This window comes from Enoplosus armatus, chromosome 9 (genome assembly GCF_043641665.1).
Source record: "Enoplosus armatus isolate fEnoArm2 chromosome 9, fEnoArm2.hap1, whole genome shotgun sequence".
NCBI classification, from domain to species: domain Eukaryota; kingdom Metazoa; phylum Chordata; class Actinopteri; order Centrarchiformes; family Enoplosidae; genus Enoplosus; species Enoplosus armatus.
The window spans coordinates 10,312,456-10,327,728 of NC_092188.1; the positions used below are offsets into that span (position 1 = coordinate 10,312,456).

At 43.6% G+C, this 15,273-nt stretch overlaps 1 protein-coding gene across 2 annotated transcripts; it reads right to left on the reverse strand.

The window, feature by feature from the left end:
* Window positions 1-578: 578 nt before the first annotated feature.
* On the reverse strand, window positions 579-13,731 carry prkcg (protein kinase C, gamma). Of its 2 annotated transcripts, none has more exons than XM_070912631.1 (16): window positions 13,490-13,731; window positions 10,855-10,886; window positions 10,658-10,740; window positions 9,600-9,711; window positions 9,065-9,193; window positions 8,795-8,951; window positions 8,249-8,450; window positions 7,554-7,748; window positions 5,411-5,584; window positions 4,992-5,083; window positions 4,443-4,505; window positions 4,139-4,277; window positions 2,965-3,045; window positions 2,683-2,790; window positions 1,579-1,719; window positions 579-740 (listed from the first exon to the last, which is right to left on the reverse strand). In XM_070912631.1, the coding sequence occupies exons 1-16, from the start codon at window positions 13,729-13,731 to the stop codon at window positions 579-581; spliced, it is 2,112 nt and encodes a 703-aa protein (XP_070768732.1). The 2 variants fall into 2 exon arrangements, with proteins under 2 accessions (XP_070768732.1, XP_070768730.1); XM_070912629.1 differs by having other exon boundaries at window positions 7,554-7,751.
* Window positions 13,732-15,273: the final 1,542 nt, after the last annotated feature.

Sequence of the window (15,273 nt, forward strand, 5' to 3'; positions counted from 1 at the left end):
CTTGTTTATGTTTGACTTGTACTATGTGGCCTGTATAGCTACATGTGGAAAAACCTGGAAACTTGGAAATGTAATTGTTTTGTAAAACACGGCTTCTCACCACACAAGATGATTCTAATTAAAGTCATGGATGAAGTTTGAAATAAACTGGTTTTAAGGTTATACAGGTATATTTTCTTTGATAATCTACGCTATAGAAAACTAGTGTGTCAGAGCAATTCATTCTAAAAACATTGCATGCAAAGAGATTAATTTATCAGGTTCACACTACAGTACTCTTATGTCAAGTTAAGGGATGTCTTACAAAAAAACTCTAAGATGGAAATCTACAGTAGATTACTGGCTTTGTTTGCATTGCTGCAACATATTCTGTGACTATCAAGATAAAATACATACATCAAAGAGAGTGCATGAATATAAAGGTGTCTTGGCATTTTCATGTAAACGTGAGAATTTGGTTATGAGAGGTGTCTTTAATACTGCTAGTTCTCATGTTCAAATTCTTTGTTATAAAACTACTATGGGGGGGTAACAGGGAAGTTTGGGTACACTTGTTGGAGCAGGTTTGGGAGCCATTTTCAAACAGCGGTGAGAGGCGAGGGGGCAAAGTCTGGGTTTAGGAAGGAGAAACCCAGGAAGTCTTCCTGGTTCATCGCTGCTAGTATATCCGGGTCAGAGGGAGTGAGCGCTGACGGAGCCGCTGTGAAGAACTTGTCAAAGTTTTCACCTTTTTTCCCACCCTGATGAAGAAGAAGAGAAGATTAACATGCATATTCACACATTGTGGCTAATGCTGATTGTATACACACCATCATCTTCCTCCAGAAAAAAGACACAATATAAGAAAAGTGAAATTATAAAAAGATTCCACCTCCGCATCTCTTTTTCTCACCCACACCCTCCTTTTCTCTCTAAGGAGCTCTCTACCACACCTACTGTAGGAAGAAAGCTGCTCACGTCTCTTTTCCTGCTCCTTAACATCGTATGACAACCTTTCTGCTGGATGATATGAATCTCATTTAACTAATGGGCCTGGCCTCTAACCCCAGAGCATACTCAGCTCACTCAAGGTGCACCTCACCATTGGCCAGTGGGGCTGCAAACTAGCGTGTGGCAGGCTAATGATGACATACATTTGCATATGGGAGGAGTAGGAAGGACCCCAAGGTCAGAGGGTCCTGTCTGTTATGACTGGACTGTCTGTTCCTGAGCACTCAAAGCCCATCTCTGGGAAACAGCAGAGGTGATGAAAGAGAGAAAAGAGAGGGGGAATGGGACAGAGGGAGGGAGGGACGGAGCCATTTGAACAGAGAAAAGAAGAGGGGATGAAATGGCCAACACAGTGTGGACGGCTGAGAGAGGAAGCATGCAGGGAAATGAGGGATAGCGTGGGAGTTTGAGAGAGAGGAGACAGATGGAAGAAAGTGACAGCTTCAATTCCCTAAAAGTGTCCTCGGAGAGACAGAGAGAAAGAAGGAGAGAGGGGGAGCACAGAGGAGAGTGACGAGAAAGAAAGAAAGAAAGAAAGAAAGAAAGAAAACAAGTCTGTAGAGTCTGTAGTCCATCTGTTCAACTGACAGTTCTGGGTTTGAAGGGCGCCTGGATCTCCAGTCTCTCCAGACGGTCCCAGTCAAGCCAGCGGAAGAACGGATGCTCCCTGATCTCTCTCTCGGCATCCTCTCCTCCACCCAGACGCTTGGCCGGGTGCTTTGTCAGGAGCTTGGGTATAAGAAGACGAAAAGGAGGGAAAAAATGGAAAAGGAATGGGAAAATATTATGGTAATCATGGGATACAGGTAAATTATTTCTGCTTATTTTCTGTTTTCATCAAATACGTCAACAATGTGCATGGTAAGCATTGTTGTATCTTTAAATTTAATTAAAATGTATCTTAAATGTAGTATGTCATTTAATTTTTCTGATTTACATATGAATTCACATTGATTGTGTGTGCACTTTAAATAAATAGTTCAATGTTTTTGGACATACACTAATTTTCTTTCTTGCTGAGAGTTAGGTGAGAAGATTGATACCAATTTCATGTCTGTATGCTAATTATGAAGCTGCAGCCAGCAGCCAGTTAGCTTAACTTAACATAAAGAATGGAAACAGGGGGAAACAGCCAGCCTGGCTCTGTACAAAGGTAACACAAAATGGTAATAAAGCTGACTAATTAACACATTACATCTCGTTTGTTTAATTCGTACAAAAAACGTGTAAAAATGAGAAGTTGTGGTCTTAAGGGAGTTTATGTGTGGGAGTATTTCCTGTCATCAAGACTTCAGGAAGTCACTGTGCCCGGCCAGGAAGGAGAAGTAGTAGAAGTTAAACAACCAAGATATAAAGTGTGGATTAATGCATTACCTTCAGCCAGGCTATCTGTTTCCCCCTGTTTCCAGTCTTTATGCTAAGCTAAGCTAATGGCAGCTGGCTCTAGCATCACATTCAACAGACAAATTTGAGAATGGTATCAATCCTCTCGTCCAACTTTCGGCATGAAGTGTATTTAAGTAATTAACAATGTGCATGGTTAAGCTTTGCAGAATTTTCGTACATTATTTAAATATAATTAATTTTAGAAATGTAATATGATATAACTTAATTTAATTTAGTTTTACATTTATCTTAATCGTCTGTGTGCTAAAAGTTATATGAGTAAGAAGAAAATGACTGGTGACTTACTCCCTTGCAGATAGCGACAGCTTCACGAGAGAGGCTCTTCGGGTACGAGACACACTGTTCCATGATGGACTGAAACAGCTCCTCCTCGTCAATGCCATCAAACGGTGGCTGGAAGGAAAAGACACAGAGAGAAGAAATAAAAGAGAGTAACCATGAGGACCTGCGAGCAAATATATTGAAATTAAAGTTCTTTTGAAAGTCTTTTGAAGTGATTACAAAAGGACAAGCACTGGAGGCTTAAGTGTCTCTGCACACGCGTCTATTGTTAGGATTAAGAGTTACCTGTCCTGCCAGCATTTCATACAGCAGTACTCCGTAGGACCACCAGTCTACTGCTTTATCATAGGGCTGATATGCCACAATCTGAAAAGGATGGAGAAAAAGGAGAGATAAAGGGGAAGAATGGCAGTGCAGAGATAAGGAAGTAAAAAGAAGACAGGGACAGCGAGAGGAAGCGCAGTTGTTGCAGTCGGCTGCTCGGATGATATGCAGCTGTCAGGGACAGAGAGAGAGGGAAGGTATGGCATTAGGGAGGGTAAATGTATGAATGAGCTCAGACATAATCAACACATGACTTTGGATTTGTTTGTTTGTGTGTGCATTTGTTTGTTTACCCGGTGTGTGTGTGTGTGTGTGTGTGTGTGTGTGCACGCAGAGGGGGGGAGAGCACAAGGGAACAATTCCCAGCCCCTGGGGAAATACAGTATATTGTATCTCTTCCAAAATGGCAGATGCAGGAGAATCAATGGGTGTTTACATAAGAGAGTCAATACCCAGGGGTTCCATAGCAAGGTTTACAATATCAAAGACGTGCACAACAGTCACATCTTCTCTTTCTCTCTCTACTGGGCCCAAAAACCAGACACCCCTTCACTCTTTTTATGAATTTAATTTGTTTATGATGACTTAACACAGACACCCACACATACATACTGTTTTTCAAACAATTTGTAAGGTAAACATTATACAGCATACAGCTATGATATTTTGCATTTCTAAAGGGTGTCAAGCAAAACCACCTCCGCTCTGTTTTCAGGCTGAAAATTTGCATCATCATCATCATCATCGATGAAATCACAATGATGTCACTCTCAGGGGAGTTTATCACCTTAAGTTACACTTGTCAATTGAAGTAAAATAAAGGCCAAACTGGTAATACAAGGTCTCTGAAGGGCAATCACGATTTCTATGCGACATTCTTATAGCACAAGCACACACTGCTGCTAATTGAATCATGTGAAGTTAATTATTCAAAAATGCTGACAAGGTCAGAGAGGACGGAGGGGATGAGAGGAGCTGCAGCGAAGCAACTCGCCAACTCACAGCACTGCAAAACAGGTCAAGCAAATGAAGAGGGGAAGATGGGGGTGAAAGGAGGGGAAATGAGGGATCTAGGGAACAAATGAGAGGAAGTTCAAGAGTCTGGACCATGAAGTGAGGGCAGGGGGCGGCGTACCTCAGGGGCGATGTAGTCGGGGGTGCCGCAGAAGGTGCGCGTGGTGTCGCCCTCGAACATGCCCTCCCTGCACATCCCGAAGTCAGCTATCTTTATGTGGCCCTCGCTGTCAAGCAGCACATTATCCAGCTTCAGATCCCTGAGACAGACGGAGATAGATCAAACAGGTATGAATCATTTTGATAGATAACATCTTTATAACAGTCATTAGCTACAAAAGACATGATAAATCTGTGTCACGCCTGCGTGCTGCAGTGACAGTGCTAAAACCAGGCCATGTTAGATGAGCAGCCCACTTCTCTACCTGTAGATGATGCCTTTGCTGTGGAGGAAGAAAAGGCCGACCGCTATCTCTGCTGCATAAAACCTGGAGGGAGAGAGAAGGGGGGGTCACTACTGGTTGCTTTATCTTTTGGAAAATTGGCCAAGTTTTTGAGAGAGGAGAGAGGGGGTGGAGCTCAAGAGGGTGATGAAAGGAAGAGAAACCAAATAGATGAAAGGCAGGAAGATGAAGAAAGAGAGCTGGAAATGAGCAACACGAATTAGTTTTAGATGATTGATCAAAGATTATTGATTAGATGAACAGCCAGAGGGAGGGAAAATGTAGAAGAAAAGATGAGATTAGTGGGAGGAGAAAGTCAGGGTTCCCCCCCGACTTTCTCCTCCCACTAATCTCAGTGAAGAGGGCAGGTACTTGAGTTGATGACTTTTTATGAGTCACCAGGTATAATGAACAAAGCTAAGAGATGAGAGTGTATGTAAAGGAACAGAGAATAAAAGAAAGGCAGGAAATGAGACGCTGTGGATGAGGACTGAGATTAAAGGTACAAGAAAGGAGCTTTTTACTACATACGCTGCATGAGGCTCTTTGAACTTGCCAACTATCTGAATGTGGAACATCAGGTCTCCTCCGTTGACGTATTCCATCACATAATACAGGCGATCCTGCAGAAACAAAACACACGCACGCGCACACACACACACACACACACACACACACACACACACGCTCTCCATACATAATCATCCCTTGTCCAAATTAAAAAGCAATCTGTTAAAACCTCTCCTCCAGGACCAAGGACCTTGTTAAAGAAAGCAAGCTAATTATTTAATTTATTAATCAAAATTGTCAGCCAACCTGGACTAAAACAACTCCTGGGAGGACTAAGCAGCCAAAATGTCAGGCAGGTTTATGGACAATTTAATGAAGGTTATGTAGTTCATTTAGGACCCAGTACACCTTCACACACGTGCACACAGACCTACACACACCTCAGTCTGGAAGGCGCAGTAGAGCGAGGTGAGGAAGTGAGGGCGAGAGGAAAGCGCCAGAACCCTCCTCTCCACCAGGGCGCTCTCCGTGTCCTCGTCCTGGAAGAGAACGTCTTTCTTCAACACTTTCACGGCAAACAGGCGCTCGCTGCCTCGCTCCTCTGCCAGCAGCACCTGTGCAGAGAAAGTTACTGTAACAACAAAACAATCCCAAGAATTTAAAAGGAGCTACTGCATGTCTTTAAACTGCTGAGGTCCATAAATAAACACGTTTATTTATAGACAACATGGCGAAAAGAAGAGAATGATGAGTACTAAATCAAATTCCAAATTGACTTTTTCTAAAATCCTCACACAGTTGCAGTCTGTGCATCAAACCAGGGAGGATTTCTTTCTTCATTTTTTATTGCTTTGACACAAAATGCATTCAATTTCAACGGTGCCTAAAATTCGCAAATGCATCTCTCACTCAAACTTCATTTGTAACTCTAGACAGAATTATGCATGTACTGTAATGCTGCCAGTACTGAACATTTTTTAGGTCATTGTGTTATGAGTGACAAGGTGCTCCAGTTGGGAGAAAACTAGTTCTGCTGTTTTAATACTGTAAAATGATGTGCTTTTGAGGCACATTTACAATATTTTGTGCATGAAATTAAGTGTCATTCCAAGCTAGTACTTGTCCTTCAATACTGGACTCAAATGTCCAGTATTGAAAAATAGTTATTACATCATGTGGACAGATGCTTAAGCGAGTTCAGCACTGTACACATTTACCCCGACGAGGTGAAATAACTGAAGCAATGTTTAATTAAAACTGCTCTACGCCTGAAGATTTCGAGACACGTTAATGTCATAAATGAAAAAGCGAAGAGGCTCTCGTGTTTTTATCAGACATTAAAAACACATTCAGCGGCTATTTTCGCACTCCTGTGAAATTGGCTGCTGGTGGGTTTGCTCTAATGATGCTGTAATTTTCTACAATGAGAGTCACATGACCGAGGTTTTACTGTGGTTCACTGGGAAGATACGGTCAAGAGCACGGGGAAGTGCTGACAACAACACTGTTGAAAATTATCTGGCCAACCCGCAGTGCTGTGCTGTGCTGTAATGGTCACTGGCTGGTGGGGATAAAGGATCTCATTTTACTTTCAAATAGTACAGAAAATTACACGGTTTCATTTTTCAGAAATCAATGTGACCACACAAAGGTGCTTGTGAAGAAGGCCGTGTGTGTGTGTGTGTGTGTGTGTGTGTGTGTGCTATCGATGAACTGCCAGTCACTGAGAGAAATCCTGCCGTCCTCTGTGATCGTGTCTCCTGCTCTTCCCCGTGGTCTCAAACTAACTCACATAAAAATGGGACTTGTCACCCTTCAGAATATTACAAATCTTACTAACACAGTTACATGTACTTTCTCTTCTCTTCCACTCTTGTTATCCCATTTTCTTTTGGTCATTTTGTCACTTTCTGCAGCACAGTAATCCTTCCCTCTTTCTCTCTATCTCTGTCTGTCTCTCGCTCACTTCCCCTCTCTCAGCAGCCCCGGGGTCTGTCTCTCCTTTCTTGGGTCGTTTTTTTTTTTTTCTCACATCTTACGTAAGTCGAGTCTATTTCTCCTGTCCTCTGTAGACTCTCCTCTGACAGTTATGAAACAACACAGGGGGATTTCAGAGGAGGAAGAAGGACTCAAAACTCCAGTCTCTTCATTATGGCTCATCTACTGGGGAATTAAAGAGAAAATGAGAGAGCAGAGGCTCCCTTGAAATGAACACCTTCAGGAGGACTGACTGCCTGTGTGGCATGTAGGAAGCCAGCCAGCCTCAGCTCACGACTGCTGACAGCACTAAAGAAGCTAAGGGTTAAATGAATCATTTGGCAGTAGTAGGAGAGACAATGAGCATGTGAGTAAGAAAGGGTTTCTTTTCACAAAGAAATTCTACCTTGCTCTGCCCAGGAGCTGCTGTATGAAATGCCACTTGAAGGTCAAGTCCATCAATAGAAGAAAACATTTAAAGCCAGGAATAATCTTTGTTGTTTTAAGCATGAATGGCCTCTTTCATATCACTTACAGCTGTTGGATCAGAGGTGCTGATTGTGTGCAGAAAAGATGACATTTCATCTCAATGGCGGCTGTGTTTACCTTGCCAAAGCTGCCTTTGCCGAGCACCATGAGGAAGTTGAAGTCGTGGATGCCCACTTTGACTTTGGCAGGGCCTGGGGTGTGGACAGGTGGACCGGACGGTACAGGGGTTGGGGACATGGCCGCAGGGAACGCTTCAGACAGCGGGACGGGTATTGCTTGAGGCAGAGACGGTGTTATGGCGTCTGGCTGAGGCTCCTGGAGAATTGTAGTGGGAGGATTGAGAGATGAATGGTTGGATGCAGTCCAGCACACACACACACACACACAACCTGAACACCAGACACCTTCTTACCCCCAGTTTTGGATTACAGTCAGGCAGAACAATCCTGCACCCTGGTGGAGACACAGTGTAACAGGGAAGGGAGGGGGATAATTTATTATCTAATTATTTAACTACAACACCAGGCATAAATCTTCTGTGTTTTTTTGTCCCAAATAGAATTGTAAGCCAAGGGACAGTTCAAGATCCTGACCCAGTGAGAGCAGTGGCAGCTGTTGTTTATTAGATGTAGGTAATTATAAGCTGAATAAGGTTATGCCACGGCTTTAAGATAGATGGTCATTAGTACGGTAAAAAAATAAAGGGTTGCTCCACTCTGGAGAATACAGGTATAAATATCTCCGTGTTGCTTTTTGTTCCCCATGAGGACCAAACGATGACGTTTGTGTTCGTACTGGAGCAAGTTTCCTACCTGCAGGTCTGGGTCCGGCACAGGGATGTTGTAGTACTCTCCCTCATCTTGGGCCAGCAGTTTGAACCAGCCACTGATGGGACGCCTGAAGATCTCACTCACTCCAAAAGACAGCGCTCCCATGAAATCGTTCCTAGACGTGCGGTCCCAGTCCCATACCTCCACAGACAGTCGCCTGTCCCACTGGTGACCGCGCACTGAGCTGGAGAGACAAACACAAAAACCACCAGGGAGAGTTAGCTCACTGTGTAAGCAACACAACAATGCAACAAACAAAAAAAAGACACAGAAGAAAATGCTTTTTGCTTATTTTCCAGGTTTCTAAAGCAACCTAACATGTTCAACTGGACATCAGAAAAATGCAAAGATTAAGGTAGTAAAGGGTGAGATTTTAACACTGGTGATGTACAATAAGTTGCATATATTCAGGGACCATCAACCCTCTATTCTTTGTCTTGAAGGATCATTTTTTGACTGTAATTCCAATTTCTGGGACATCCTATTTTACCTGAAGCACATTTTTGCACTAAGTTCACAAGGACTCACAAGGTGAAACTCTCATTCCAGACGGGATTGAGTGTTGAGCGGATGGTCTTGGTCTTCTGTTTGCTGTGGCTCTTTGGGTCTGGAATCAATTTCAGTTTAACATACGGGTCTGACAGGCCATTTGGATCCATAGGCATCAGGTTCCGGGCCTCCCGCACTGGAGAGAAAGTAGAATTATATAAAGCGCAGAGAGAGAAATCCTTCAATACTTGTGTAATCCTACTTTTTGTTTTAAAACAACATTTCCCATGATCCAGCGGGTCCTTTCACCTGTGACATAGACATCCTCCTTCTCTCCTCTGATAGTCAGGTGGATCCTCCCTCTCTTCTCTGTATGGTCTTGGCCACAGAGACTGGGAACACTGGTCTCACACCGTCGATGGACGTTCATGTCACAACCTCACAGGACAAAGATGCACAAGTATGAACAAACACAGGTGCCAAGAACAGTATCGATAGATAAGAAGGAAACAGCTGGCTAGTCTCAGTCTGAGAGGTAACAAAATTTGTGGTTTTACAGGGGGTTATGCTATTTCTTAGCCAGATGCATAATCACTTCCTGGAGTCTCTGCTGGTTGCCAATCTCCACATCTAACTCTCAGTAAGAAAATGAATAAGCGTATTTCCCAAAACACCCTAAACACAAATTCCAGCTCTGAATTTTGGAAGCTAATTTTGTCGCGGCATCTTTTTTTCCCCAACTGGGAGGTGAGTCCCAATAACGTGCCTGTGTGAAAAGATTTTTATATTCACAACAAGAACACACACACAGATTTATTACACTGTTAAATGTGGTGAAACTCACAGGCACACTTCATGCCCTGGTGTATGAGGCCGTACAGCAGCGAGCCGCAGTGGTCGCAGAAGGTGGGACTGGAGTAAGTCTGGACCTTAAACGCGTGTCGACTCTTCAGGTCCTGAAATACAACAGAAACAGTCTGCATTGAGAACTAACACACACACACATAGACACACACACACGCACACACACACACACACACACACACACACCCACAGAGTGACCATGGAAATGTGTAAATGTGCGTTCACACACACATTTACACACATACATGCAGAGTATGATTAGTGGAGAGATGTTGAGTGGGGTATTCATGGACAAGCCAATTAGATTTCTCCACTGGGAGAGGACATATAAATGAGAGTGCATCTAGGCAAGGCTGTGTGTGTGTGTGTGTGTGTGTGTGTGTGTGTGTGTGTGTGTGTGTGTGTGTATACTGTGCAGACAAGGATGAATCATTTTTATCTCTCTTCAGCTCATCAGACCCCACCACCACCGCTCTCCATACACCACCTTCTCCCAAACTGTTTTCCCTCCCTCGTCCCTCTGAGCCGCTATTTAAAAACACCTCCTCTTTCCCCGTGTGTGTGTGTACCTTTTACTCTCTCATCCTTTTTCACACACACACACACACACACACACACACACACACACACACACACACACACACACACACATCCACATGTTCCCCGTGACCTCATTTCCGAGTCAGTTTATGTGGCTGGCAGAAAAAAATGTGAGGAAAAGACAAATCTCACTGAAATCCTCAAAATGCCACTGAGAGGACGACTGAGCAGTCTGTTGCTTTCTCCCCCTGTAATTCTCCCTCTTATCAGTCCCTCCCACCCTCCACCTGTGTCTCCCCCAATCTCTATCTCCAACTGCCTGCATCTCAGAGGCCTTGTAGGATGACATGACATGAGTGCAGATGGGACAAGGATGTATGGATTGACGGATGAATCGTGCACTCGTGTTACCGGCAATGAGCTAAACATGACGATGACGGCATAAACGTTGAAAACTAAAATGGAAAACAAGAAAGTGAAGATTAAAGTGCTGCTCACATCTGGTTTGGGGCCCGCCACCGAGCCGGGACAAGTGAAGGTCACAAACTCGTGACATCTTTTGTGGACCACGAAACTGCAAACTAGAGGAAAGAGAGAGAAAAAATATCCTCAAAAATTAATCGGTCACACTGAGAAAATCATCTAAGAAGATTAAATTCTGCAGAAAAAGACAATAACACTGGGTTTGCCTTTACCTTGACATTGGAATCCCTGTTTGCCGATGCCCCTGAGTGAAAAAGGCACAAGGATTAAGACACAAATGCAATCTTCTCTCACCCTCTTTAAGGTGAAATGTTTTGCTTCTGAGACTGTTTCTCAGCCAAAAGAGTATAGATAATGCTGCCAAGACAGAGATAGGGCTGTTGCATTATTCCATCCTGTAAGACCAACCAACATGCAGGCACAATTTGACTCTGTCCACTAGCTGGGACTACCAACGTGATAAACAAAGTGCGAAGTCTGAATGTCTTTCCTCTCAAAGCCACACCGTTGACCAGGCCAAGCAGAGCAGTGTCAATTATTGTCACACATACACATAAATACAATTCCTCTGTTTCCAGAACTGCGGTGGTGGCTAGTTTCCAGTGTCTCCTTAGAGCTTTAATTGAATAATTAATTGAATAATTAAAGCCATTGATTGACTAAAGAGTCCACTCAGCGGCTTGCCTGCTGTGAATCAAGTTTTGATTAGGAGGTTTAGAAAGGCAGACGAACAAGACACTGCCGAGAGCTTCTCCACAATCATACTGGAGAGGCCCAGGGGTTCATAGGAAACTGACCATAATCACTGATCTAAAATCAGTTCACCATCTGGCTGAGTAATAATTAAAGATGGGGTTGCAGAGGGTAATCTGATCCTTGATCAGCATTCAAGTGAAGTCTCGGTCTGCAGCGTATGAGGCCAGTTCTGCTTTTTGACCAGCAGAGAGCATTAGAGAACCAGGTATGGGTTTGGAGAGAGTCGACAGTGTTGCTTTGCTGGCCAGGTATCAGAGGGAATTCACTGCATTTTAAATTTAATGATGCTTTGAAAAACCTCTCCAACACATGCCATTAAATAAAAAGGTGCCATAAAAAATGTCAGAAATACCCTATAAAACTGACCAGAATACTCATTCAAACATTCTGGACTGTATAGTATTAATTACAAATTAGACATGACTTAATAAAAATAAATGTAAATAAAATTTAAAAAAGGGGAAAAAAAACCCTGGACATAGTGATGCAATAGGCCTTTTTCACTGAAGACATTTTGACATGTCACAGTAGGAAAACACAGCAATTAATAATAAAATGACGGCTGAGTTCCATTTAGCTGCTTCAGTGTCAGGGTCCTGGTATTGTGCATGCTGGCTCACTGTCACACTGCTGACTTACTGGGACACTTGAATGGGACAGAGCCATCGTTAATCTTGTAGTAACAGCTGTGCTTTTCTTAGTATGACCAGTCAAAATGTCTGCTCTGAAGAAGGCCTGTTGGATCTGTCCATAGATCAGTTTGAAGTGCATCATTGTCTGGTCTTATTACGTGTTAGAACCAATGTTTTCAACGTATGAGAGTTATTGACTCCAACACAAAAGATTCAACTGTGACACCAATGTCACTTTGTCAATTTCACTCAGTTGATAATTTAATTAGCTTTGTCATGTACAATCCCTTGAGATTGTTTTTGCATTTCAAAATTAGATATTTTCTTAGTCTTTAATTAATCTACCAATCTCTGCAGATTGACATCCTGTGCGATGGAAAATAGTTTTCACCCTGAGCTAAGTGCTGCTACTGCGGCCAAGACGGCAGCCACTTGGAGGAATGTCCTGAAAGCTACCCAGAGGCTGCTGGCACATGCACCGCCCTGCATCCGACATACACCCCCACCATATGTCCAAACACACACACACACACACACACACACACACACACACACACAACGACAAGGCTTTACTGGACAGAACAAGCTCACTGCACGGCTGTCTATATAGAAGACACATTTACATGAATACTGTACCCATGTGCCTGCATGTCAGAGGTCTATTAACACATTAAAAATCAAACACTGTAAAACAGATTACATTTTAGATTTAGTACTCTCATTTTACTGCTTATACTTTATTTAAAATCTGCACTTTTAGAGTAATCTGGAGATGACGCCTTTTTTATGTTGCGTCATTCACACAAGGTGCACTCCACCGATTGTACACATTCAGTTTTCTTGTTACGAGGAGATTTACTCAGCCTGCGAAAACAGTTCCATAAAGTCTTTTGTGGCTCTGGAGGCTTTCCAAAGTCTGAAAAATAACCCCAATGATGGCGGGACCTAATGAAAGCCGCTACTGAGTTGCATTATGGGAATGCAGGATCCAGGGTTTTTTGTTTTAATCTGTCCTTTGTGGGTCCACCAACTTTATGGAAGTGACATGCTAAATCGATAAAATACCAGTTTAAGATCTGAATAATCCCTCCTACACTGCTACTGTAACTCTGTGTGCAAACATTCACAGTGAGAGAAACTGTGGCCTAATTGTGTGTACACTGGGTTTATCTCTATGTGTATCTGCATGTGTGTGAGTGCATGAAGTTCCTAAAGTGATTCCTGTATTGTGTGGGCTGCAGTGTGGAGGTGAGGTTATGTGATCAGATCAGGTCAGTGTGGTGGCTACAGAGTGTAGGCTGTTTCTCCAGCAGGCAGCTGGATCTGGTGAAAGAAAGAAAAAGTGCAAAGAAAGTGAGAGTCAGATGGAGTAGTGGGATGCCTGAGGAGGCGGTTTATGAACTGCCGTGTTGGTTTCTGTGTAAATGTGCAGCTGTGTGTGTGTTTATGTGTGTGTTACCAGATGAAGTCGGTGCAGTGGCTGCAGAAGGTGGGCTGTTTGAAGAAGCGGGCTGTGAACTGATGGTCTTTCACCTCGACAATCCTCTTGTGTTTGAGCGCTCCTTTCCTCTGGAATACAGGCACCCTGGGTGGAGGGGAGAGGGGCGAGGGCAGAGGGGAGGCTCCAGGGGAGGGTGTTGATATAGGGGAGGCCAGTGTCAACGGGGAGAGGGAGGGGGAAGGGGAGACCGGGGTAGACATGATGCCTAGAGGATACAGTAGAAAGAGGAGAGAGGGAGGGAGAAGGGGGAATGGATGATGAGTGTCAGTAAGGAGGGTATAGAGTTGTACAGGCGAAAGACCTTGAACATGGGAGAGGGAGGAGGGGAGGAGGGATGGAAAGTGTAATGGGTCATGGTTGAGACAGAAGTTGTATTAATGGCACATGGGATGTAGGGTAGGGAGCAGTGACGGAGTGACGTGATGGAGAGAAAGATCGAGAAGCGATGAATGGGCCGGAAGTGCAGAAGAAGATGGGTGGAGCCCGGGGAAAGCGACAGGTACGACAGTGAAAGAGAAAAGAGAGGTGTAATGAGGGAGACAGGGAGGTTAATTCACATACGGAGACAGAACTCTCTTAAGAGACTCTGAGACACTAAACGATTAGTGCAACTCAGCGTGTGTCCCACATACAGCCTGTCCATGCTACCTACATCTCCCTCCCTCTGTACCCCTTATATCTCCATCTCCCTGGCAGCTATGACTACACCCCCCCCCCCCCACCCCCTGGTCGTCATGTCAACTGTACCTCCTGTTGCCATGTCAACAACACCCCCACCACCTGCTCCAATATTAGAGCCTGTATCCTCTCTTGACTTCCTGCCTGCCCTTATTAGCAATTAGTCCCATTTCTGAAGTAAAGTTTGGACCAGAATAATATGTATACGTCTATAGGGAATGAGATGTGCTGGAAAAAGTGCAAAACGGCAAACATTAGCTGGAGAGATTGTGGTGCAAGAGTTGCACGCTACTAAATGATAAATGAAACACCAACAGAGATTTAATTAATAAATAAATAAATAAGCCCATAGCAAAGAAAACGAAAGAAAAATGTGATGAAATGATGGTGTCTCAGCAAAGAAGCAGGAGCAAATCAATCAAAAGGGTGAAAGAGGAATGGTGGGAAAAATGGCACAGTACTCAGAAATTAGTACAATAATGAAAGGAAGAAAAAAATATGTTCTAAAAATGTGCACAGACCCATACAGCGAAGATGATAAAGACACAATACCTGAATTGGTGGTGATTTTGGAGGAAGGGCTCGACTAAAGGACAGCTTTCTTCTCTTCCTCTCCCCCTCTCTTCTCTGCGTTTGGCTCACTTCAAAAGAAAGGCTAAGGTGTCACACCTGTAGCTGGTCACCTCCAAAAAAAAAAAAGAGAGAGAGACGGGAAGAAAAGACCGAAAAACCAAGAGAAGCAGTGGTGTGGCAAGTAGAAAAGATTCAGCCCAAAAAAAAGAAAAACCTATTACAACAAAAAGAGAAGGAAACAAGCCTTTTGAGAGATTCAAGCTTTCTAGGAACCAAAGATAGAGGAGTGAAGTGGTATATATCCGTTAACCCAGAGGCAGGGTGAGGAGGAGGCTGAGATAGAGAGGTGGTATTCTCTTTCCAAGATTGATTCTCTTTTTACTAAGAAGAGGACGAGAGATGGAGAGAGAGAAAGTGAGAGATGGAGGAAGAGGTAGAGAGAGAGAGAGAGAGAGAGAGAGAGAGAGAGAGAGAGAGAGAGAGAGATTGAG